Raw genomic sequence first — 23,785 nt, forward strand, 5'->3', positions numbered from 1 at the left:
AATATTCTTTGGTGGGAATCTACCTTATACATTAGAATTATTCTATTTTTCTCTTTAATGTCTTTTACTTTTTCCCTATCATATATTCAATGAACTTTTGTGGTACGTCGTCCATATAGTATATTTCAAGAACAAGTCCCAAAATTTATACTTTGGACCTAAAAACATATACAAGATTTGTTTTACGAGAATAAAGAGATATGGTTTGCTTTATTGTATAAGTTAATTATCTTTTCGAAAAGCTTATGGTGATAGACAGTTCATATGCTTTCTACCTACTCTAAAACCTTAAGGCCAATCATAAAGGTAATCATTAATCATATATTATCTATCATTCACGTCCATTTCTTTTCTTAACAAAACTGATTAACATTTCTTTTTGTATAAAAAAAGTAGATATTCTTCTTACAACTTTACCCATTCCTTTAATATGTTTGCTTTCTTTCATTCATGTCCTCTTTTGTCATTCTTTCTTTTACACCTTTTTCTCTCTTTTCTTTTTTTCTTTCTACTTTTTTTTCTTTCTCTTTTACGTCTTTCCTTTTTCTCTATTATTATTCTTTATCTATATATATTTTTTTTTGGCAAATCTTTATCTATATTTATATATCTTTATTATCAGATTGTAAAATAAAAGTTCAACCAAAGAGTACTGAACATTTATTGTGCCTCTAATAGTTGATTCTTTCACTAGCTCTTCTCAATAGAGAAGGAAAAAGAACAGTGTGTGTCAAAGTTCCAAGACCAAGATAGGACATTAAGATTTTAAGCTAAAAAAAAAAAAAAACTTATTCAATTGATATGAATATCGAAACTAGTCAGTAGCCAAAATATAAGTTAATTGATACTAATTAATTACTACCTAGCTACAACAATAAATTTAGTGAGATCGACCCAGAGTAAACTCAAGATTTGGCTTGAAAGGGCTTGTTCCCGAGATGCTTGATGAGCTCATCTCTTCTGATGATATTCTCTCATAACTTGAGCACTTTCCATCTAGTTCCTTCTGTTGAAATTAAACCCCAAAAAGAAATCATTAACCAACTAGCTAAATTTTCTATTGTATAAATGGTTTGCATTTTTTTATATGTACTTGTATATGATATCAGCATGTGAATGTAAATAATTTATAAATAAAATATTAAGTGCAGAAATTCACGCAACATTAAGTAAGAGTGATCTCAACATTTAACTAGGGTTTAAGGTTGATATTGTATCATCCATAATTAAGACATTAGTTCTAATTAGATGTAAGCTTACCCTATTTATTGTCCTATGGACTAATGTTTGACATTGACACAAATATATATACATAATTATATTTCTTATTGTTCAATGGAAGCTGCCATGGTTTTGCTTTTGCCCATATTTGCTTATAAGCCAAACATAGATAACCGCACCTCACGGCTTAAGCTTTCACAAGTCACAATATATGCGTGTCAAAGGTCAAAACAAAAACTCATCCTGGTCAATGTCAATGAGATTAGTTTTTTTTTTTTTTTTTCGAATAGTGTCTAAATAGCGAAAATACCTTTTGCTTTTGAAAATTCCTAAAGCAAACTTTAATGAAAGCCCTTTTTGTGGCAGCCCTTTTTAGGATTTCGGGTGACTTAGCAATGAAATGATTTCGACAATGCATAACTAAATTGATAATAGTTCATATGCTACACACAAAACATATTCGCGTATATATAGTTATATTTGTAGAAAGGGATGTATCGTACCTCAGAAGGTAGCATAATTTCTGCAACATTATCGATTAACTTCCCATGCAAACGTGCTTCTCTGCAAAAGCAAACAAAAGTTTGTTATATGAGATATATTTATGATATCCGCTTTACATAAATGAATAAATGAAAATAAACTAACCAAAGAAATAAACAAAAAGAGGAAGAAAGTGAAAAGGAAGATAAGAAATTACAAGACGAAAGAAAACAAAGTGTTTTCCTTTTGGTAATAACAAAGTTATTTTTATCTCTGTCGACTGGCATGGCTGTTTGTTTAACGTAAGCAAAATTGATAACGATTTAATATTATAGTCTGACATATATATTACTTTATTTTAGTATAAAGTTGAGAAATCAATCTTTTCCTCCTGTCCATGTGTTTGCCCATTTGTTCATGTGTTAACCATTTTAAAAGAGCTTTAATTTACTTAAATATCTCTAGATAATTTGAAGTCTAAAGTAGTATATCTATTTTTGTTTTCGTTTTGTTATTGTTAAGTTAGGAAAATAAACTCACTTTATATATATACATTAGATTTATGCATACAAATTTTAGGATTTTACTAAGATTTTCATGTAATGAATCACTTTGGAAATTAGCTTTTTATTTGGGGAAAAGTTTCTTCCACTAATTCGACATATTCATAATATATATAAGTAAGATCATTATATATATATATATATATATATGTGTGTGTGTGTGTTGTTGTGACTGTGGAGAGAGAGCAACACATGATGATTAACCCATCATGTGTTTTGTCTCAACTCGGATCTATTGGGTTTGTGGCTGAGAAAGAGACAAAACAGGACTACAAAGCAGAAACATAAACATTACCCAGTTCTTAACTACGCTAATATAGATATAGAAGCATGCACATGCTTAGCGAGATTCCACATTCCATATAGTTAGTTATATATAGTAACGATGGAAAAATCATCTATATCTAGCTAGGGAAGTATGTATAGATAGACCGTACATATATGTACGTACCCGGAAGAATTGGTCCATAGACCATTTGATTTCTCTAGAGGATTCGTCAATTCCTCGCTATCTCTCGATTTTCTATTCATATCGAACATCCAGTCGTCTGAGTTATTATCTCCTGATGATCCATTTTCATAGACATCAGATTGTCCTGAATAACATTAAGAAGAAAGAAAAAAACAAATTAGGGTTCTATCAGAATCACATTTCAATTAATTATTAAATCATATATATCCAATAATTTGACCCATAAAGAATCTGAATTATTTCTCTAACACTAACCTGACGAAGCTGCTGCTTTGTCGGTTGTCTTCACTGTTCTGTACATCTGATATTATAAAAAAAAAATGTGCATCAATATATAATTAAGAAGAGACCAAAGTAAATGATAATTCGTCTAAATCCGTATATAAAGATTAGAGAGATGCATGTATCGAATTATATGGAAAAGGAAGAAGAGACCAAAGCAAGGAGACCATTGTACTGTTGTCTTCCGACACAGTTGAATAGTACCAACCAATTTTCAAAATAAGAAACATATATACACACACATTTTTATTCTATATATATAATTATATATGCACAGACACATTGGAAGATAAAAAAAAAAACGAGAAGAAAAATATAAAACTGTTCGGACACAGAAGCATTAATTGACATTATTAATGAAGTTTGCGATTTTCATGTACCCATGCATGAATTTATGTGTCTAACCATGGTTAAATTCTAGCCCATTCAACATATGGAGAAGTGGAACCATGGTTAAGTTAATAAACCCTCTCTCTCTCTCTCTCTCACTGTGACTCTGTGTAAGACCAAAACCATTTCATCATTGAGAAATGATGGTGTTTCTTGTACTCTCCCTTTCTGTCTATATTTATTATTATTAAAAAAAAATCCTACTACCTATATATTCATTTAAACTAAGAAATAATCCCTAATTAGATTGTCCTAAGATTTTGTGTTCTTATAGGCATATACAATATCTACATATACATTACAGAAACTATAATCAGGTAATCCTTAATAGATGATAAATATATAAAACATATGATTACGCAGAAACAAAGTCTAAATTTTGGTTTATAACCCAAGAAACAATGGATGATAAGAAACCAAAAGTACTAATGTTTTGATTGATATTCTTAGGAGATTTTTGTTTTTCTAATAATTAGCACAATCACTTACGTAATTTCCCCATCTCTCTATTTCTCTCTCTACCTTTCTATTCTATGTGTGTCAGTAATAGTAATATTGAGTAATTTTTGGTTTACTTGTAACAGGACAAGTTTATTCTTCCAAGACGAAATTTTTTTTTTAGACTTGCAAAAAGAAGACTGTCTATCGTCTATCTATGAGGACCATCAGATCTAACACGAAGAAACGAAGAAGAGGATTTTGAAAAATGTTTTTTTTTTTTTTTTTTTTTTTGTTGTATAAAATATGTATGGAATGTTTATATGCATTTTTCTTTTGTCTGTAACGCAACCAAGGAATGCATTATTGGTATGCAAAATTGGATTTAATTAAGATAAGAATAAAAAAAGGAAGGTTCAGAAGAAAACAAGATTCGATCTCTTCTGACTCGAGTGGAACTCTGATTTAAGGAAGTCACCGAGTCAAATGCATCGATACCCGAGAAGAAGATTATTATTATTAACTAATTACATACTTATTATGTACATTTATCTTTTTCTTCCCATCTAATTATGTACTTAATATGGATGAATTTGTAACAATACTGTTAATCAATTTACCTGTAAATGGGACTTAACATGAGCCAAGGTTAGATCTTTGACATCCATGAGCTCAAGAACTGATTTAGGTGTTGCTCCTAATTAGCAAGTGAATAAAACAAAAACATGTTTAGTTAAAAAGGGTAATTAAGAAATGGAAAAAAGAGATAAGCTTTAAGGTTAAAGGGACATACTTTCATGGCCACCGAGTAATTCAACGGCGTGAACGAACCGGGCATGAAGAGTGGTGGTCCATCGCATCCTAGGAGCTCTCATGCTTCGTTTAGCTGGGAATCTTGGCATGAATCTGGCTCTGTTTAGAGTCTGGTGATGATGATTGTGGTAATTAGGGTTACTAACGCTACTAGTATTAAAGCTATTGTTGTTTCCGGTTAGAGCCGGCGAGGAAGTGGAGGAAGAGGGTATTAGAGACGACGGGTCGAAAGGGAAACATGGCGGTGGCGGACGGTGAGGATGATGATGTGGAGGAGGGTTGTGGTAAAGTGGTATTCCTCTTATTGGTCTTAAGTGAGTATTAAGGTCGTGAGCAAGAAACCCTTGTAAGTGTTGTTGTTGCTGCTGTGTCGGAAATTGGAAAGAGGTCAAGATGTTAGAGCTGTTGCAATTAGGGAGAAGTTGTGGATGATGATGTTGTTGTTGTTGTTGATGATGAGAGATGTTAGAGAGCGAGAGGTCTTGGAATGGATGATTGATTGTTTTTGAGGTGGAATTAGAGACGAGAGAAGATGTTCTTGAATCAAGAGCTCTTCTCCAAAACCCTAAATCGAGTTCTTCATGATCTTCTTGATCTGTTGTTGATCTTCTTCTCTGCCATGTCGATGATGGTTTACTGTTTGGTGGACTTATTTGTAAGGATAAATCGGGCTGAGCAGGAAACAGCTCCATGAAAGAGACCTTTAACTTCTTCTTGAAGAGATTCTTCAGTCGGTTTCCACAGATGATGAACCCTAGTTCTTGTTTTCTTGAATTAGGACAAAGAAGATAAAAAGAGAAAGATATCCTTTTTTATTAAGGGTATAGGGAGGAAAATAGAAAAGGGTATTGAGGATTTGAGGAAGAGATTTCTGGGTTTTGTTGAGAATGTTGTTTATATTGTTTGAGGTTAAGAAGATTTTGCAAAGATTTTTGAGAGATATAGAGGGAGAGAGAAAATCAATGACAAGGTAGTATGTAGTGAATGGTTGTTTCTTTTGTGTGAAGTATATGTGAGAAAATGACACTTGAGTGTGTGTGAGAGAGAGGAGAGAGAAGGTGTTTGTGTGGACATGGGGGGCTAGAGGAACTTAGGTTAAGAAAGGGGGAAGAAAAGCAAAGGGATAAAGAAAATGAAAAGAGAAAAGAGAAAGAAATTGAAAATAAAAAAACAAAAGTGGTAAATGGTAAATAAGGCTTTCTTTTTTCTTTCTTTCTTTGCACTCTTTTGTTTTCTTTGGAGGAGAAAAGTAAATCCTTTATTTGTGTTTTCAAACCATTTTTATTGTTCTTTTCTTAGTCTACATTCCACCTTTTATTTTATCTTTTCACTCCCTTTTTTTTGTTTCTTCACTATAACCAATAAATTTGAATAAATGGAATTTTTAAAAATATATTGGTCTCATAATTAGTGGATTGCTTAAATTGAGGTTAGGCACTTCTATATGGTTTTCTGATTTTGTTCTAATCATTTCTTTAGCGATGGCCGTAAGAGGTTAAGCAAATTAGTGACCTACGAAGTTCTAAGAAAAGTCGAAATGTTCATTTTGTAATAAAGTGATTTTCATATGAAAATTCCTTCGAATGTCTTTTTCTAAACATAAATTAAGTAAAATATTCATCACATGAAGAAGAATAGAAAGGTGAAAACTTTGGAATGGTTTATCTTTAGCATCCCACACGCTCTCTATCCTTTGCTTTTAACTGAAACCCAAGGTTGATTTCTCCTTTTTATACACCCTATATTCATTCCAAAAAGAAGAATAAAATTTTAATAAAGGTTAAATCACAAATATTAAAAAGTAGGAACAAAGAAAAAGATGAAAAGTGAGAGTGAGAAAAAGGAAAAAAAGAGGAACAAAACAAAGTTTGCTTATTTTAGCTTGTATGACTCTCTTTCACATGATTATCACTTTTCTCTTCTCCCTATGTTTTTTTTCCTTGAATTATACCTTAATGATTAAAAACCCTTACCACATGTTTTTTGAATAATCTGTTTCCTCAGAGTGATGTTCAAATCAAGTCCAACATAAACTCTGCAACTGCTACAGTGAATATCTCAATGAACGATAGCGACCAATGTGAATTACTCGAGTACAATTAATAACTGATTCCAAAGTCTCATATATATATATATACGGTATAAACCAGTGTTTGAACCAATCCATTTATTACTAAATACTGCTGAATTGAAAATCTAAAATATTAATAATGTATGAAATAATTCAATTGATTTATTATTATGGTCATTTACCGAAACAAATATTATGTATTACACGTGTTTTATATTATTTACTTCAACACGTTATAATTGAAATTTTAATTTCTCATTAAAAAACTACCTAATATAAAAATAAATATAAATAAAAAGTAAAAAATAGAGTGAAGAAAGTCTCTCAAGTGAGAAACTATGAGAAACCTACGAAGACACTTGTTTATTCTCCATTGATCAAATTTTATTTTATAAGTAAAATCTATTTATATAACTAATATTTATTAAAATACTATTTTTTTTTTGAGAAATCCAAAGAGTATCTCACTGATGGAAATGCTTTTATAGAATATAGACGATTAAAAAAAAAATTGTTTGTTTGGTGTCACATTTGACAAAATGCATGCAAAACAATCAAACTATATACAAATGAAGTTTACATTCGAAACTTCAAATTAATTAGTAGAAATTTGTATCATGTTCATAAAACCAAATTTAATAGCATGTCATACAAAAAGGATTGAAACCTTCTAATTACAGCCAATATTGTTGTTCTTTGTCAAAAGGACAATCAAAATATTTAAAGAAAAAAGTCCAAACCCAATCAAATGCCTAATTTTAAACAATAGTAATTTAGCTATATTGATTTACAAAAAAGTATGAAGAAACCAATAATCACATCACTCACTACATGGAATAAAAGAGAGGTTCATTGAATAACAAAATTTGAATGCTTCAATATTTGATTGACTCTAAAATATTGTCGAAAAGTTATTTGAAGGATACCTGCAAATTTATTACTAGAGATTAAAATAAGGGATGTGTTCAGTTTAACCCATATATTAAATCATCGTGACATAATGGTTAGTAGTGCCGATGACTTAGGCATAGAGATCGGCAAGATACCTCCATAGGGAATAGAAATCTCCATAAGAAAACGACATTTGATCTTAATTTTCTTGAAATTCACAAAGATGTTTCTATAGCTGATTTTCATTTTGATTAATCAAAGCAATATTACTATAAGCATTCTACATTAATGACAAATTATTAAACTATTACTATTAGATTCTTGATTTTGGGTAGGGTTCCCAACAAACCCAAAAACCGGTGTACTTTTAATATCGAACCATATATGCATGTTTGATAGTTCATGTTATTTTATGAACCATGTTTAAATGAACTTTAGAGAGACATAAACCATGTTTAATAGTATTGATTTTATTTTAAAATTGGAATCAAATTTATTTTTTAAATAATGTCGCGAGTCTTATATATAAATAAAAGATTGTAGCTGCACTAATTATTTAGTCTGTTATGTGGTAAGTAGAGAGAGCTTAGAAATCTCACAACATTATTTAGTCTGTTATGTGGTAATTATTTAGTCTGTTATGTGGTTTTACTTACAAAATCGTTAGGCGAAAGCAAATAGAGAGAGCTTAGAAATCTCACAACATTAAATGTGGCAGAACCTCCCTCACTTTTAAAATTATGAAACATTAATGGCAGCAGCAACCATTACGGAGAATCAAATTCTTACAAAAATAATAAACTTTAGTAGTGCATGTGAAATTGCGAATATGTATATAGAGTCGTATTACATGAATATATAGGTAAGTTAGGTACGGATTTGGCTATTGAATAGTCAATGCGGCAATTAGAACTACGGTCTAATAAAACACACACATGCTTCGAGGATGTATATAACTAGATACTTGTCTAGAAAAGCACACATTATTTAAGTCTATTAACCTTGTGGCTCTTGTATGATGATAAATTTTTAAAATATAGAAAATAAATCTATACATACATATAAATATAATTTCTACATTTGAATACAAAACAATAAAAAATTTATAGGAGACCTTGGATATCAATCCAACTGTAATAAGTATGTAACCATCCCGTCGAAATCTTTAACAAAACATTAAGCTGGAGACGAACTTAAAATGGTGATCTCAAACACCATGACCAACAAAACATAGGTTATGACTTATGAGAAATACGATAGATGAATCACCTTTCTAAAAGATTATGTAGGGTTGGTTTTGAGCAAAGTTAGTGAAACATTTGTTTTGAGCGTCCAAAATATTCTAAAATCTACATCATCAAATTATTTGCAATCAGGCTTCCAAATTAATTAATTCTATAGTAAAAAGCTTCAAATTTTCCAAATCATTGGAAATAACGTCAACTGTTTTTACATTTGCCCCCAAAATTTCAGAGCCGTCCTGCAATTATGGAAGACAAACCACAATCTATGTCACATAGAACTTACCATACATCAAATTATGTATGCACATTAGGTTTTAGTTTATAAGTTAAACCACCAATGCTCAACTTTTGACCTTCTTGGAGCTTCAATCCTTTTCTGAAGCAATTTGACCCCTTTCATTTACACAGGAAACTCAGTATGGAGACAGGAATGTTTCTAACATCGAACATCCAAAATCACACTTTAATATTCTCTACATGCTAGAAGACCATAATTTTCATATTATTTGATTTCTAGTTTTTCTTTTTTTTTCTTTCAAATAACTAGGACACCACACATCTTGGGCTTTGTCACAGTTATGTCACAAGATGTGGTGTGTCCTATATATCAACAGAGCATTCAAGTGAGAGCCCTCTATCAAAATTTGTTTGGTGCTTAGATCAAGGGTTGTTATTGATGTATGAATGAACTCAAGGAATTAATTAAGTTAATGAATAAATATGATTCTAGTGAATTCTATGACAAGAGTTCCCGACGTGATAAGTGCTTCACATCGAAGCTCGAACATTTTAAAACTTACGGTGATGACAATTGACAATATCAAACAAACCATTATAGTTTGGGAAGTATAATTTTAAATATTCAATAGTCAATATACCATCATTTCACTATTTAAGCATATTTAGGATATTTCAATCACAACATTCGTTAATTCATTTTATACTTATATTTTGGTGGATTGTGAAAAAGCAAATAGCTTTTAAATAAAATTTCGATATATAAGTACCACTACCACTACGAACCATTCAAATTTTCATATTTTCAAATATTTGAATATGGAATAATAAAACAAACATACACTATTTTTATTTTCTAACTTCAACTCTCGACTGTTCATATCAAATTATTCCAATTCATTAGCTGTAATTAGATTAAATATTGAAAAAAACAATTTATATTCAACGTTTCCAATACATTGATCTTTTTTTCGCAAGTTCACATGATAAATATCAGTTTTTTGAATTTTCTAACAACGTACGTTGATATACACAAAGATTTTAGCCATGTAGATTTGAAAATATGATTACCAACAAATAAAGTAGACTATCATAGATAATTATAAAAAGTTTGATTGGTAAGAGTTACGAAAACTATTTTTCTTTTCTTTTCAAATATAAACCAGGTAACTTAGAGTGTGTTTACTAAGAATCATTTAAAGAAATATTTTTATCAACATTTTTTGGTACTTATAAAACAATAATACAACTCTGATATCTTCTATATACAACCTTCTATTTGTTTAACAAGTTTAACTGTTTAAGACTACCTCAACCACTATGCCACATATGTATGTAAATATATTTTATTTTTTCTTCGAATAAAGGAATTATCAAGATGGTTGTTAGGTAATACTATCTTATACAAAATAAAATAAAATAATTGATTTCATTCTTTGGTGTGATCATACCTCACAAAAAAAAAACATTCTGGTAATGTTCTTTGAATTTCAACCTTTATAGTACATTCAACAAAAGATTTTGTTCCCATTGAATGGTGGCTCTTTTCAGGTGGAATATTATTTTTCTTTAATTTTATTTATACAATTATAAATGTGCATTTTGAATTTTGGTATCCATTTAATAATATTTTAAGTAAATGAGAATATCTTTTCCCAAACATTATTCTTTGATTAGGTTAATCTGTCTACATCATGATACATATACCTCTCTTCTTCCCGCATAATTGTTTAGTAACTTAACTTTTGTTTCACATCAACACTTTTCTCACAATATTTTTTCACAAAGGACTTGTGATAAAAGGTTTAAAGAAAACCAACTTATAAAAACAAAACATAATTATTACCTAGATGAAAAAAAAAGTTAGGCATCGCTATCATTTTCCCCCCAAGAAAATTATAATCTACACAACTTTAACATAATATTGAAGTGCAAATATTCAATTCACTACTGATAAAACAAACTACACTACACAGGTTTTTTTCCAATTAGTAAAAACAATTCAGATATCATTTTCCTACTTTCGAAAATAAGAATTATTTAATTTCACATATTAAAATTATTTAACTAATTTTAATTTTAATTTAGTTCGTAGGAAAATCATAGGTACCAAAATAGTTGTAGAAAATTAGTAGGAGAGATTTGGTAGGATAATAGTAGAAAATATTCTCTTATGAATCTTTTGGTAAGAACATGGTGAAAAAATACCTTTCATTTTTCTACAAAAATTTTTACGAGATTTTCTACGAAAAGTTTTAGTAGGAGATTTTCTACGAAATTTCTATCAATATTGATTTCCTAAGAAATATTTTTTATAAATTATTTTCGTAGAAAAACGGTAGAAAAATATGTTTTCTATGAATTTTATACGATTTTGGCCGTAGAAAAACTTGTTTTTTTAATAAAAGATGTTTAAGATATTTTAGTAGAGATATCTCATGATATTTGCAGCTATAAAGGTAAACGTAAGTGATAAAATTTTGAAACAAAAAAATTACAAAATTGAAATAATTAAGTTAACAAATATATATAGTAAAAATGTATTAGTTTCTAATAATTATTATGTAATTTTATTATGGTAGTTTTCTATGTAAAGTCAAACCATTAATTTTTTGAAATCATTGTTGATTTGGAAAACCAAATGGAAGAAAATAATTAGAAAACAAGTTAGTCAAAAATTACAAATATGTAATGTTATACATGAATTGTTAAAACATAATGTATTATTATAACTTATAACTTATAAGTTATATATAGAGTTACCATCAGGAATTTCTTTCTTACAACACGTTATCGATTTTTTTGTTCTTTGTTTATGTTTTGATATATAATAGTGATTACTAGGATCAATTATGGGATCGTCACAAAAAACTTTGTGTCATTGTCTCCCATATCATTTTTCAATATTCTCATAGGATTAGGTACTTTTTTCTCATTTGAATGACCATTTTACCCCTTTTCTCTCTCTTTTGTCTCCATTTTCACTATTGTTACAGATAAGATGCAACACTCCAAGCAAGCCATGATCTTCATTTTCCTTTAAAGAAATCAATAGTGCAATTTGTCGTTGGTTTGTATCTGGATTCGAATTTGATTTTGCAATTAGGGTTCTTATGAAATTAAGATCAACTTTTAAGTGTAATTTCCAAAATAATCCCAAATTAATTGTTACGAGAGATAAGAGTTTGGGTGAGAAAGAAAAGGCCGTCTCTGTTGATAAGATGTTGTCATCTTTAAGGGATTCAAATAACTCCTTGGATCAAGTTTATCCAAGTAACTCCCTATCCAAAGTTCTCAAAATAATTTAGATTCTTAATTAAAATTCATAATTGATTCAATATATGTCTATGATTGAAGCATTTGGGTTCCTTATATTCTCGGTAGGGTTTAGATTTTACTCATCAAAACGAATTTAATTGGGATTTATTGGGTTTAATTATTTTGTTTGGGTTCCTTTTGTACTATCCTTACGGTATAGATTTTATTATTATTGGGTGTGTGATAAAAAACAAAAAAAAATAAAGACGAAACTGAAAATTTCTGGGAAAATTAAGAAGAGAAAGAAGCAAAGAAGAAGTAAGAAGAAGAAAGAAGAAGAGGAAAATCGAGAGCAAAACCGTTATTTCTTACAGGAGAATGTGTCCAACTCCATTAACCCAACAAAGTGCTATTTTTAGAGTTTTTGAACTTAAATGTACCTAAATATGTAAAAGCCTTGCGGTTACTATCCACACATAAAATAAAAACACCATGGGATTGTAAGTTTTCTATTCCAAATTAATGATTTAGTAATAACATATGCACGTATACCTTTAAAAAAAATGCATATATACTTTATTGGTGATTACAAGATATTATTCTAAGATCAATATTATTCCTCACATATGAAAATTCTAAACGATGAATTTCTTTTTTATTAGTGTGTCAAAAGTACAAATTTAGTGGACGATTGAATTGATTCTCTTCCAAATATTGATGACATTAGTAACTTAGTTAAATTAAGAGGGAAAAAATATCATGACAACGAGCATATTACCTATTTGTAATGACTCCGTTTAATAAATCAAATTGTTTTGTTGAAAAAAAAAAACCCTCTTTGTTTCACAAGAATTCAATTTTCTAATTCCACAACGAAAACTCATCACATCAAAAAAAATTTCATTCCAATTTTATCACCATGTATATACGAAATCAAACATATATGCTGGTTTTGGAAAGTTAGTACGAAAAAGGTATCATCTAACGTAAGTGAATTATGCTGGTTGTATTAATCTTTTATCAAATTTATTATTTACGTTTTTTTTCATGTTACTTTTTGGAGCCATAAATATATGTGGATTTCAAAGTGGAAAATGCGTTGTTACTCGAATGTTTCAAAGGTAAATTATGCTTTTAACAAAATAGATTTTTTTTTTAAAAGGGGAAACAAAATGAATCTTTCCAGTGACTTTGAGCAAAGACAGGTTTTTTTCTTCTTCTAATTGCCCTACAAAATCTGTTCAAAGACTACTAATCACTCACTCCACTCATATAAATATGATATTAGCAAAAACGAGTTAATTTAAATAGTATACATGCATAATTGACAAAAACCATTAACATTGCTGAATTCTTCTTCTTCTTAAATTTTGTTCTATCGTCTTTATATATTCTTTGCCCATATGTAAATATAATAAACAAGTAGTCGTTGGTTAAACTCCGTTAAATATTCAGATATTGTCTAATATTTTTTGGAACTATTAAGTCTTAATGAAAACAGTGTATAATATTTCGACAAACAATAAAATCCATTAAAAAAAAAACTCTATAAATGATTGTTTACATTTTTTTTGTATATATAAATGCTGTAGAAGAGTCCATGTATTTAGGATTACATGTCTATAAAATCGGATTTCTATTATTTTTACCGCTGCACGACAAAAGTAAAATTAAGTGCATAAATAAAAATTAAGTGAAAAGTCCAACTCTCCAAATCCGTCTCTAAATAAAAATCTTGAGAAAGGTCCATGCATCATGTTAAAGAATAAAACATGTCTAAATTATAAATGAAATCTAGTTTTATCCGGTTTGGTTTGATTGAATTGATGTGTTTATTATTCTCTCTATCTCATATCAATTGATGTTTAAGGTTGTTACACATAAACTATTTTTTTTTGTTTTTAAAATTAAAACATCATTTATAATTTATTTTAAAACATTTTAACTAGTAGAAAAACAATCTACCAAATGCAAATGATCAATTTTTTGGAAATGCAAATGATCAATTTTTTGGAAATGCAAATGATCAATCTACCAAATGCAAATGATCAATGTAAGTTCCTTCTTCTTCTTTTCATCTAATATCATCAAATACTTAAAAACCTATTAAAACTCAAGTAATATAAAAATATACAATTAAACACATCTCCCTGAAGTCCAATTAGTGTCAGTAAAAAACTTTCAAAGTTAGTTGTTTTGCTTATAGACCCATTAAACAACTTTCTGTTTCTATTTGGGGGTATAAAACAAGTTTAAGTGTAAGCCCTAGTAAAAAGGAAGATCCACCAAAAATGGAGGAACCAAAGAACAAGCCCTTGCCTTTGGGGTTGAATATTATCTTACTTCCCAAAATCTGAAATTTATTTGGTCACATTTCTTGATCTTTTGATGAGATAACTACATCTACTACAAAGAAGTTTCCTTTTGTGTGTTTCTCAAAGTTAGACATAAGAAAACGTGTAGATCAAGCAAGTGACTATGAGTCACAAAGTCTCCAAAAAGTTAGACGAGGAGCAAATCAATGAGCTCCGGGAGATTTTCCGGTCATTTGATCGGAACAAAGACGGAAGCTTAACTCAGCTCGAGCTCGGATCACTTCTCCGAGCACTAGGGGTTAAACCAAGTCCAGACCAATTCGAAACGCTAATAGACAAAGCCGACACTAAAAGCAACGGACTCGTAGAGTTCCCGGAGTTCGTAGCTTTGGTCTCTCCGGAGCTTCTTTCGCCGGCGAAGAGGACAACTCCTTACACGGAGGAGCAGCTTCTCCGATTGTTTAGGATATTCGACACGGATGGCAACGGGTTTATCACTGCGGCGGAATTGGCTCACTCTATGGCTAAGCTTGGCCACGCCTTGACGGTGGCGGAATTGACGGGGATGATAAAGGAGGCGGATAGCGATGGCGATGGCCGGATTAACTTCCAGGAGTTCGCAAAGGCTATTAACTCTGCTGCATTTGATGATATATGGGGTTGAGTCTTTTTCACTGGACTCTTCCTTAATTTTCCCTTAACTTTTTTTTAGTTACTATGTTTAGTTTTCACTATTCTACAAGAAATTATGTACTCAAATTCAAAATAATTACTTCTCAAGTCGAAATTCGGGTTCTTTTTGTTCATTTTAGATTCTTGATAACAGTTTTGGTTATTGATCTCTTACTTGTGGCGATTTCATATGTTATACTAGTAATGATAATGATGTATAGTAATGATCTCTCAAAGTATATGAAACTTTATTCAAGCGTTAGAAAGAAAAAGACATTGTCATGTTTACTACATAGTTGCTTCAGGATCTATCAACAATCACATTAATTTCTGCAATTAAAAGTTAAAAAAAGAAAAGAGAGAGGCTCAATTATGTCAGAGAAAGATGGGACTTAGCTGCATCATCTTTCATCTTTGTGCCATCCACTGCAAAATGTCTTTCCTGACTACACCATTGAACCCGCCACCTGTAACATAGCTCGGTTGAATCAGACTTGCTGCTAGACCGCCACTGTAGTAATGTCTGTACTGAGTCGTAGTTCCATTGGGTCTCGGCGGTTGGATCATCATAGAGACAGACGGGAATGGCTTGTGCCGGAAGTGTTTCAACGAGGTAAACAAATGCCTATCGGATTCACGGTTTTGTGGAGTCTGCGTCGTGTTCGTGTGCGATTTGGGACGGGACAATTCCGTTAGTCTCTTTGCCTTGTCCATGTTGGAATTGCTGTTGTGTGGTAGTTCTGGCCGAGTACGGATCTGAGCTGCTGGTTTCATCTTATCGAGCCAACGAAGAATCCAATTTCCGAGATTCCTACCAACTTCTATGTCTCTTTCTTGTATGTTCTTGTGAACCGAAATCGCCACATCGAAGATTTTACGAGTCCTCCTGAAAACAAATCAAAAAGAATGCACAAGAGAAAGAGAAGCATAGTCAATGCATAACCCTAAATGAATGAATCTAAGCTTCTGTCAAATCTCACAAAACACAATCATGATACTAATTTTCTAATCACAACGATTCGAAATCATCAAACACAACACTAGAATCAACATAAGCTTTTGTTCTTGATTCTAATTCCTAAAAATCAATCACATCAAAACTGCTACAATTTCTAAAGATGAATCGATTTCAAGTCTCATTGATTGGTTTGAGTAAACGATTCGAAAACCTAAACCGAATCAGCAATTTCAACAACAGAGCGACGCAATTTCACATTCTGGAAAAACCAAATTTCTCAAATGCGATTTCGTATCCAACGACATATTTATCAGAATCGAAACGATCTCGATTAGAAATCTAACCGATGAAGAAATTGACGGATTTTGGGATGTTTCGGAGTAACAAGCCGACGCTGGATCTTCAGAGCGAGCCTATAAGTCCGTCTCAGTCCCAAGAAGTAAGCTGTTCCTAGAGTTATCTCCCAAAACACCATCTTCTTTCTTCTTCTTCTTCTTCTTCTTCGGCTACACGATTATCGCATGATCGCCATTTTCGTCAGTCACTGACCTTTTGGCTGGTTAACGGTGATGCGATCCTCACCGTCTATTTCCTTGTTCGAAGAAGTCATTGTGGGCCGTCTGTTGGCCCACTTTAACGGAGTAGATATATGGGCCGTCTGTTTTTTCATAATTTTGTAAAGTTTCCCAAACAATATCTTTGTTTTGATGATACAACTTTATTTTGTGAAGAAAAATGTAGAAAATCATAAACTAATAACATAATAATTAAATTTATTAATAATCACAGATTTTTTCTATAAATTAACTCAAATTTAAATTTACATAATAAATTAACATAATAATTAAATTTATTTAAATGTTTCTAATATTCTAATAACAAAGCTTATGAAAGTCTCATTAAAAAGATAGTCCAGAGTTAAAATTTACATGGATTGTTGGAACTAATAAGGAGATAACTACGGAAACTAATGAAACATAACCTAAATAAAAGATCAACACTTATAATCTAGGAGAATAATTTTTCAAAACATAAGATTAATTAACTAAATCAAACCGTTCGTTTGATTTTTTTTTTCACTTGAAAAAAGCAGAGGCCAACGAGTGTTATAATTTTTTTTATAAATTACTAGTGATTGTTACTTCGTTTTCACAAATCATTCTCTTAACATGACAGACAAATCTAGCCTTGGATACTATTTATGTTGGCCTTGTACTTGTCTGATAAATTTCTGTGTATCACTGTTATTTCTCATCTGCTTTGCGTCATTCATTGCTTGGATCATGGTTAGATCCAACGATGTGAAATTCCAAGTCTACGACGCTGAGCTGACACATTTCGATCTCGAAAGCAACAATAACCTCCAGTACAGTCTCTCTTTGAATCTCTCCATCCGAAACTCGAAGAGTAGTATCGGAATCCATTACGATAGGTTTGAAGCAACCGTTTACTACATGAATCAGCGGTTAGGAGCTGTTCCCATGCCGTTGTTCTACCTTGGAAGCAAGAACACGATGCTTCTCAGAGCATTGTTTGAAGGCCAAACTCTAGTTTTACTAAAGGGTAATGAACGCAAAAAGTTTGAAGATGATCAGAAGACTGGTGTTTATAGAATTGACGTGAAGCTGAGTATTAATTTTAGGGTTATGGTTTTGCATTTAGTCACGTGGCCGATGAAACCAGTTGTTCGTTGTCATCTTAAGATACCATTAGCATTAGGTTCCTCTAACTCAACCGGAGGGTTTGATTTCCAGTCAACCAGATGCCACGTTGGCTTCTGAAGTTTTAAATATTTTTAAGTATTTAATCTACTTTTGAGTAAATTTGAGTAAAAGATATTCAAAATATTTAGATATTTTGTGTATTTTCGAGTAGTTTGGATAAATTTGGTTATAAAAATTGATTTTGGGGAATTTCGGGTAATTCGAATCCGAAATATCCGACCCGAATCCGATTTGAACCCAAAATTTTGCAATACCCAACTATGGCGACATAAATTTTGCAATACCCAACTATGGCGACAGAAAGATTTTTGCCTTTTCTTCAAAATGCCTAAAGTAAGTGCTATTCTATGTTGGTGTAATTATCTATTGATTGATCAGGCACAAGAAAATGTTACTTATTGGTCAACTGGTAAAAGATACTTCTGCAAATCTTAGGGAAGCTAGTGAAACCGATCATCGTCGAGATGTTGCTGTAAGTGTGTGTTTCTCAATAGGAATAACTTAGAAAGATGTGAGATTTGTTTTCATGAAAACATCACATTCTGTGAAATTTATTTACTATTGATGGTTCTCTTTTATGAATTGGTATTTGCTGATGCAGCAAAGTAAGAAGATTGCAGATGCTAAACTTGCAAAGGATTTTGAAGCAGCGTTGAAAGAGTTTCAGAAAGCACAGCATATTACAGTTGAAAGAGAAACTTCTTATATTCCTTTTGATCCAAAAGGTAGCTTTTCTTCAAGGTATGAAAAACCTAGTTACGGTTACTTCATCAGTAGAGATAACCACTATGTTCTTTGTTACATGATTGCTATACTTGTGTGGTTGGAAACAAACTGGTTCAAGCACATAAGTTGTTGACTTTGAGTCCAATTAAACTATAGTTTTATCTTGACTTGATTTTACTTTGATGCCTCTTTTTTCTTATATACCAGTGAGGTAGACATTGGCTATGATAGATCACAAGAGCAGCGTGTCCTCATGGAATCTAGAAGGTAAGTAAGTTCTATATATGCCGCATATCTCGGTAAATAACTACCACCTTCATACTGGTGAACTCTCTCTTTCTTCATTTGTAGGCAAGAAATTGTGTTGCTTGACAACGAAATTTCCTTAAACGAAGCACGGATAGAGGCAAGGGAACAGGGGATACAGGAAGTTAAGCATCAAATCAGTGAAGTAATGGAGATGTTCAAAGATCTGGCGGTGATGGTAGACCATCAAGGAACGATCGGTAAATCTCTGAAACGAAAAAAGCAACAGTCAAGACCTAGAATAAAAAAAACAGTCAAGACCTAGAATGCTTTGAGTCCAATTCTCAATCCTCTTTACTTTTTATTTTTTTATTTTTTATTTTTTTATTTTTTTATTATTATTATTCTTTTAATACTAGTAGGTTCATGACCGAATTCTATAATCCCTCTTAGGCCCGAAAGTACAGCATGTAATATTAGTTTCGTCCTAACGTCGAACCGACGACCTCTAAGCTTCACCTAATATCTTTATCAATTGAGCTAACGACACTTGAGTTAAATTTTATTTTATTGCAGATGATATAGATGAGAAGATCGACAATTTACGTTCAGCAGCAGCTCAGGGAAAGTCCCATCTCGTGAAAGCATCCAATACACAAGGATCAAACTCATCCCTGGTAAGAAAATAAAAAGAATAATCTGTTATTTGGTTAGTTGTTTTCATGTTCCTTACTTCTCTTTTTCTTTCTTTCTGGTGATTTATGCAGATGTGTTTGTGTTGGAAGTGAGAATCCTAGATTAAATCCTACAAGAAGAAAAGCTTGGTGTGAAGAAGAAGATGAAGAACAAAGGAAGAAGCAACAGAAGAAGAAGACGATGTCGGAGAAGAGACGTCGTGAAGAGAAGAAAGTCAACAAACCAAATGGGTTTGTGTTTTGTGTGTTGGGCCATAAGTGATGAGATAAGGCCCATACGAATAAGTGTTTTGTTGTTGTCTAGTTAAGGTCCAACAAGATGAGTGTTGTGTTGTTAGTCTAAGATAGAGTCATGTTGTGTAAGAGTGAATTAAGGAGTTGAGAGTTCCAACATAGTAGAGTGGCTGATGTAAGTCTTAGGACAATGATGTGGTCTAGACTCTAAGTGTGTAGTGTAGCAAGTGGAGCAAAACCACTATATGTATGAGTGTCTTTATGTTGTGTAAGAACATCCAAGTAATTAACAATGTAGTCTTTGGAGGAAAACGCTTTTGTGTCTCTCTAGAACAAAGAACAAAATCTGTGTGAGAGACAAGAGAGCAAGAGATCTAACTAAAGTGGTTAGATATGTGAGAATTACAACAGTTTGCTAATGGTGATATTTGGGATTATTCTCCTCGTCATTCTCGTAGTAATCGCAGAGATTGTGATGGCAAGAAACACAAGACATTGAAGAGAAGTTCGGTTTTTGGACATAGAAGTCTGAGTGTGCGAAGCCATACTTGTTGTGTCTGTATATTCACTTCTATCATAATCGGCCTTCCGTCGCCGACTCTTTGTTGGTACGGTTTGGTTTGGTTTTGACCAAAATTGTATTCGTTTACGTTAGGTCCAGAGAAAAATAACCAAAGACTAGTGACAAGAATTCTCAAAAATTGACAAGGCACTTTTTAAGATTTAAGGTTTTGGATTTATTGAAGGTTCAAAGTTTCGCTTTAGTTTTGTTGTCTTTCGGAAAAATGATATTTTAATGGTATTTTTGGAAATAGTGATGGTATTTTTGAGAAAAGAGCTTGTTTTTGTGGTATTATTGAGAATCTCATTATATTAAAATATATACATCATCTAACATAGTAGTATATTCTTTATATATTTTTGTGGTATTAATGTTTTAAAAAGTATGTTTATGATTTAAATTATAAAGTCAACAAAAATCATGTAAAATGTAAAAGTTCCATTTTAATTATATTTGAAATATTAATGTCCCTATAAATTTATAGACATATTCTTTATATATTTTCTTGTTGTTTTCTATAAATAAGGATTCCTATCCTAATATTCATACAATAGATATCCATAAATAAGACTTTATCTATTTTAATTGATGTACTACCAAAATAAGCAAAAGGTAATAATCTCATTTATTTATTACTATATATAAGATATCTTTACATATACATATGTATGTGTAAGATCTAGATAGTGAGAGATCAGAACAAGAGAGAGATTAAAAAAAAAAATGGAGAAGCAAATATTTTGTCAATTCTTAGTCGTAATGATGTTATTGTCATCATCTCAAATTCAGGGAGATTTGAGGAAAGGATGTTATGATTTAGGGATCACAGTTTTGATGGGTTGTCCAGATTCTATTGACAAGAAGCTTCCAGCTCCTCCGACACCATCCGAAGGTTGTTGCACTCTTGTCCGAACCATCGGAATGAAATGTGTATGTGAAATCGTCAACAAGAAAATCGAAGACACCATTGATATGCAAAAGCTCGTCAATGTCGCCGCAGCTTGTGGTCGTCCCCTTGCTCCTGGTTCACAATGCGGAAGTGAGTCTTGTTTATTTTATTTTTTCATTTATCCATTAATTAGGAATCTAAGACATTTTAACCATGCAAAAGATACTTTTTAACCCTTTAGAAGTATATTTATAAGTATGTAATTCAATCAATAGTTCATCATAGTTTCTTTTTGTTTAGGGTTACTAAATAGTTACATAATATAAACATTCCTACGAACGTTCAAGTTTAATTTTTTATTCGTTCATAGAGATGTTTATGCTCTACTTGTGATTCTTCTATTTCCAGGTTACCGAGTTCCTGGTGCATGATGGGATCAATGCGAATATGCAATAACTTAGATGTCAATTTCTTTGTTCACAAAATAAGAGCATATAGATGCAAGAGTAATATGATAACCGTCCTATTTTCTACATGATTGTTGGCGTTGCTTAGTCAATTAGTCATTTTTTTTTTGACCGGCAAATCAATTATATTAATATCATATTCAAAGTTACAATATCATAGTCAATTAGTCATTAATTGTTAAAATATGTTGCCAAAAACATATGTTCGCAAATCAAAAGAAATTTTATTATTTTTTTTAAAAACCATACGTTACAAACTTACAATTGGCGATGCAGTAACGGTTATAAAATCTGAAATAAATTGGCAATATCCCACAAGTTGCATTTAATTTTTAGTTCTACTTACTAGACCTTCGTAAACCGAGTTATGGAGTAGGAATGGATAGGAATTATCTCGTGATCCTCCCTATACGGTTCGTTTGAGACACCGTTACTTTTGGTTAAAAAGACTTTGATTGTAAAAGATGTGACCGTTACTTTAAATATTAATAACAGTCTGATATGCTGTAGAACTCTCACAATGTTACTAAAACTTTGATATGCTATAGAACTCTGACTGTTTTTTAATGTTAGAATATTTATTTTTTACGAATAATGAGTATGATCAAATTCAAAATCAACTTGTAGTATAATGACGAAAAATCACTGAAAATACTAAACTGCATCTTTGATTAAACTTGAGTTTATTAATAATTATTCAAATAATACGAAAACATATAATAAATTGTTCATAAAGAACTGAATATATAAAATTATCTTAAAATGAATATATATATATATATAGATAGATATATACATATAGTTTTCCCTCCATCTAGGCTATCCATATAAACATCCACATTAGCGTCCACCTAAGCGTCCATTTATGTATTAAAATATATTTAAAGAACAAAAAAGTAACCTTCAAAAGAAAATTAAATTAAATTTATATACAACTATGAAATCTCTCCCACCATATTATATAGAGCAATGTTTATGGCTAATATTTTTTTATGTCTAAGTTTGTTACAAATACAATATAAATTAGGTAGTAATAGCAACACATTCATATAATACAAATATTATATATATAAAAGTTGGTCATCTCTCTTCATATGAATGACACATTATCACACAAGAAAATAACATGTGTCATTTTATATTAATTAAATAAAAAAATTAACAAAACTATTTGAAGAAAAATCAAAAGTCTTTTGTTGTGTTAAATCCTCTATTAATCTCATTCTTATATAATTTTTCTAAAAATATTTAATAAATAAAAAAACATAATAATATATCAAGTACAACTTTCATTCTACTCAATTTGTTTTATTAAATTTTGTTTATCAATAGTCATTACACCAGAATGACTAATAATTTACTTATGTTGTAGATTTACTTTTGTTGTTGTTTATAATGTTTGCTACCTAACCTCATAATAATTTCGTAATTTTACTTGAATATTTTTTAATTATTACGTTTTGTAAATTTGATTTATCATATGACCTTCTTTCTTTTTATTTTTGTGCGTTTTAATAATTTGGTAACATTGACATATAATTTGTTTAACGTAATGGTCTTTCGAGAAGTTAAAAATACCAAAAAACAAACAAACACGAGACTCTATATGGCTATATGTAAGGGATGAGATCTAAAGTGTTGACTTAAATTACTAGTATATTAGGATAGTGTACAAGATGACGAAAAAATATATGAAATAAAGAATTGTTTGTTACAATTAAGTTAGACAAGTTTGAAATAACATAAGTAACATAACTACATACATTGTATCAATATATCATATATTGTTATCGTATGTGTTTATGATAATGAAAACTTAAGATAATAGCCTAATAGGTATATAAATATTCATATTATAGTAAAAGTGTAAAACTGATATTTCGAGTTATAAAAAAATTTCATCATAAACAATTATAATTATATAAAATAGATAT

The 23,785-nt window shown here is 30.8% G+C and overlaps 5 protein-coding genes across 8 annotated transcripts; 3 read left to right on the plus strand and 2 right to left on the minus strand.

Moving 5' to 3' along the window:
• Positions 1–614: 614 nt before the first annotated feature.
• Positions 615–5,744, minus strand: KAN2 (Homeodomain-like superfamily protein). 3 transcript variants are annotated; one of them, NM_102957.4, is made up of 6 exons: positions 4,643–5,744; positions 4,470–4,546; positions 2,995–3,040; positions 2,719–2,863; positions 1,725–1,785; positions 615–1,006 (listed from the first exon to the last, which is right to left on the minus strand). In NM_102957.4, the coding sequence occupies exons 1-6, from the start codon at positions 5,352–5,354 to the stop codon at positions 881–883; spliced, it is 1,167 nt and encodes a 388-aa protein (NP_564392.1). In that variant the 5' UTR covers positions 5,355–5,744; the 3' UTR covers positions 615–880. The 3 variants fall into 3 exon arrangements, with proteins under 3 accessions (NP_564392.1, NP_001322280.1, NP_001322279.1); NM_001333001.1 differs by having other exon boundaries at positions 615–1,785; NM_001333002.1 differs by lacking the exon at positions 4,643–5,744 and having other exon boundaries at positions 699–1,006; positions 4,470–4,572.
• An 8,995-nt stretch (positions 5,745–14,739) lies between these two features.
• Positions 14,740–15,392, plus strand: AT1G32250 (Calcium-binding EF-hand family protein). The gene has a single exon (NM_102958.2). The coding sequence runs from the start codon at positions 14,842–14,844 to the stop codon at positions 15,340–15,342; it is 501 nt and encodes a 166-aa protein (NP_174504.1). The 5' UTR covers positions 14,740–14,841; the 3' UTR covers positions 15,343–15,392.
• A 164-nt stretch (positions 15,393–15,556) lies between these two features.
• Positions 15,557–16,888, minus strand: AT1G32260 (envelope glycoprotein). Its single transcript, NM_102959.5, has 2 exons — positions 16,653–16,888; positions 15,557–16,236 (listed from the first exon to the last, which is right to left on the minus strand). The coding sequence occupies exons 1-2, from the start codon at positions 16,781–16,783 to the stop codon at positions 15,759–15,761; spliced, it is 609 nt and encodes a 202-aa protein (NP_174505.1). The 5' UTR covers positions 16,784–16,888; the 3' UTR covers positions 15,557–15,758.
• A 703-nt stretch (positions 16,889–17,591) lies between these two features.
• ATSYP24 (syntaxin) lies at positions 17,592–20,236 on the plus strand (the record flags this gene model as incomplete). 2 transcript variants are annotated; one of them, NM_001333003.1, is made up of 7 exons in its annotated part: positions 17,592–18,049; positions 18,411–18,504; positions 18,634–18,773; positions 18,966–19,025; positions 19,110–19,264; positions 19,581–19,681; positions 19,772–20,236. In NM_001333003.1, 7 exons carry the CDS (start codon positions 17,592–17,594, stop codon positions 19,790–19,792), a joined length of 1,029 nt encoding a protein of 342 aa, NP_001320542.1. In that variant the 3' UTR covers positions 19,793–20,236. The 2 variants fall into 2 exon arrangements, with proteins under 2 accessions (NP_001320542.1, NP_174506.1); NM_102960.2 differs by having other exon boundaries at positions 19,719–20,201.
• A 951-nt stretch (positions 20,237–21,187) lies between these two features.
• Positions 21,188–22,000, plus strand: AT1G32280 (Bifunctional inhibitor/lipid-transfer protein/seed storage 2S albumin superfamily protein). Its single transcript, NM_102961.2, has 2 exons — positions 21,188–21,534; positions 21,793–22,000. Exons 1-2 carry the CDS (start codon positions 21,219–21,221, stop codon positions 21,813–21,815), a joined length of 339 nt encoding a protein of 112 aa, NP_174507.1. The 5' UTR covers positions 21,188–21,218; the 3' UTR covers positions 21,816–22,000.
• The last annotated feature ends 1,785 nt before the right edge of the window (positions 22,001–23,785 follow it).

The sequence above is a fragment of the Arabidopsis thaliana genome (genome assembly GCF_000001735.4).
Source record: "Arabidopsis thaliana chromosome 1 sequence".
Lineage (NCBI taxonomy): Eukaryota > Viridiplantae > Streptophyta > Magnoliopsida > Brassicales > Brassicaceae > Arabidopsis > Arabidopsis thaliana.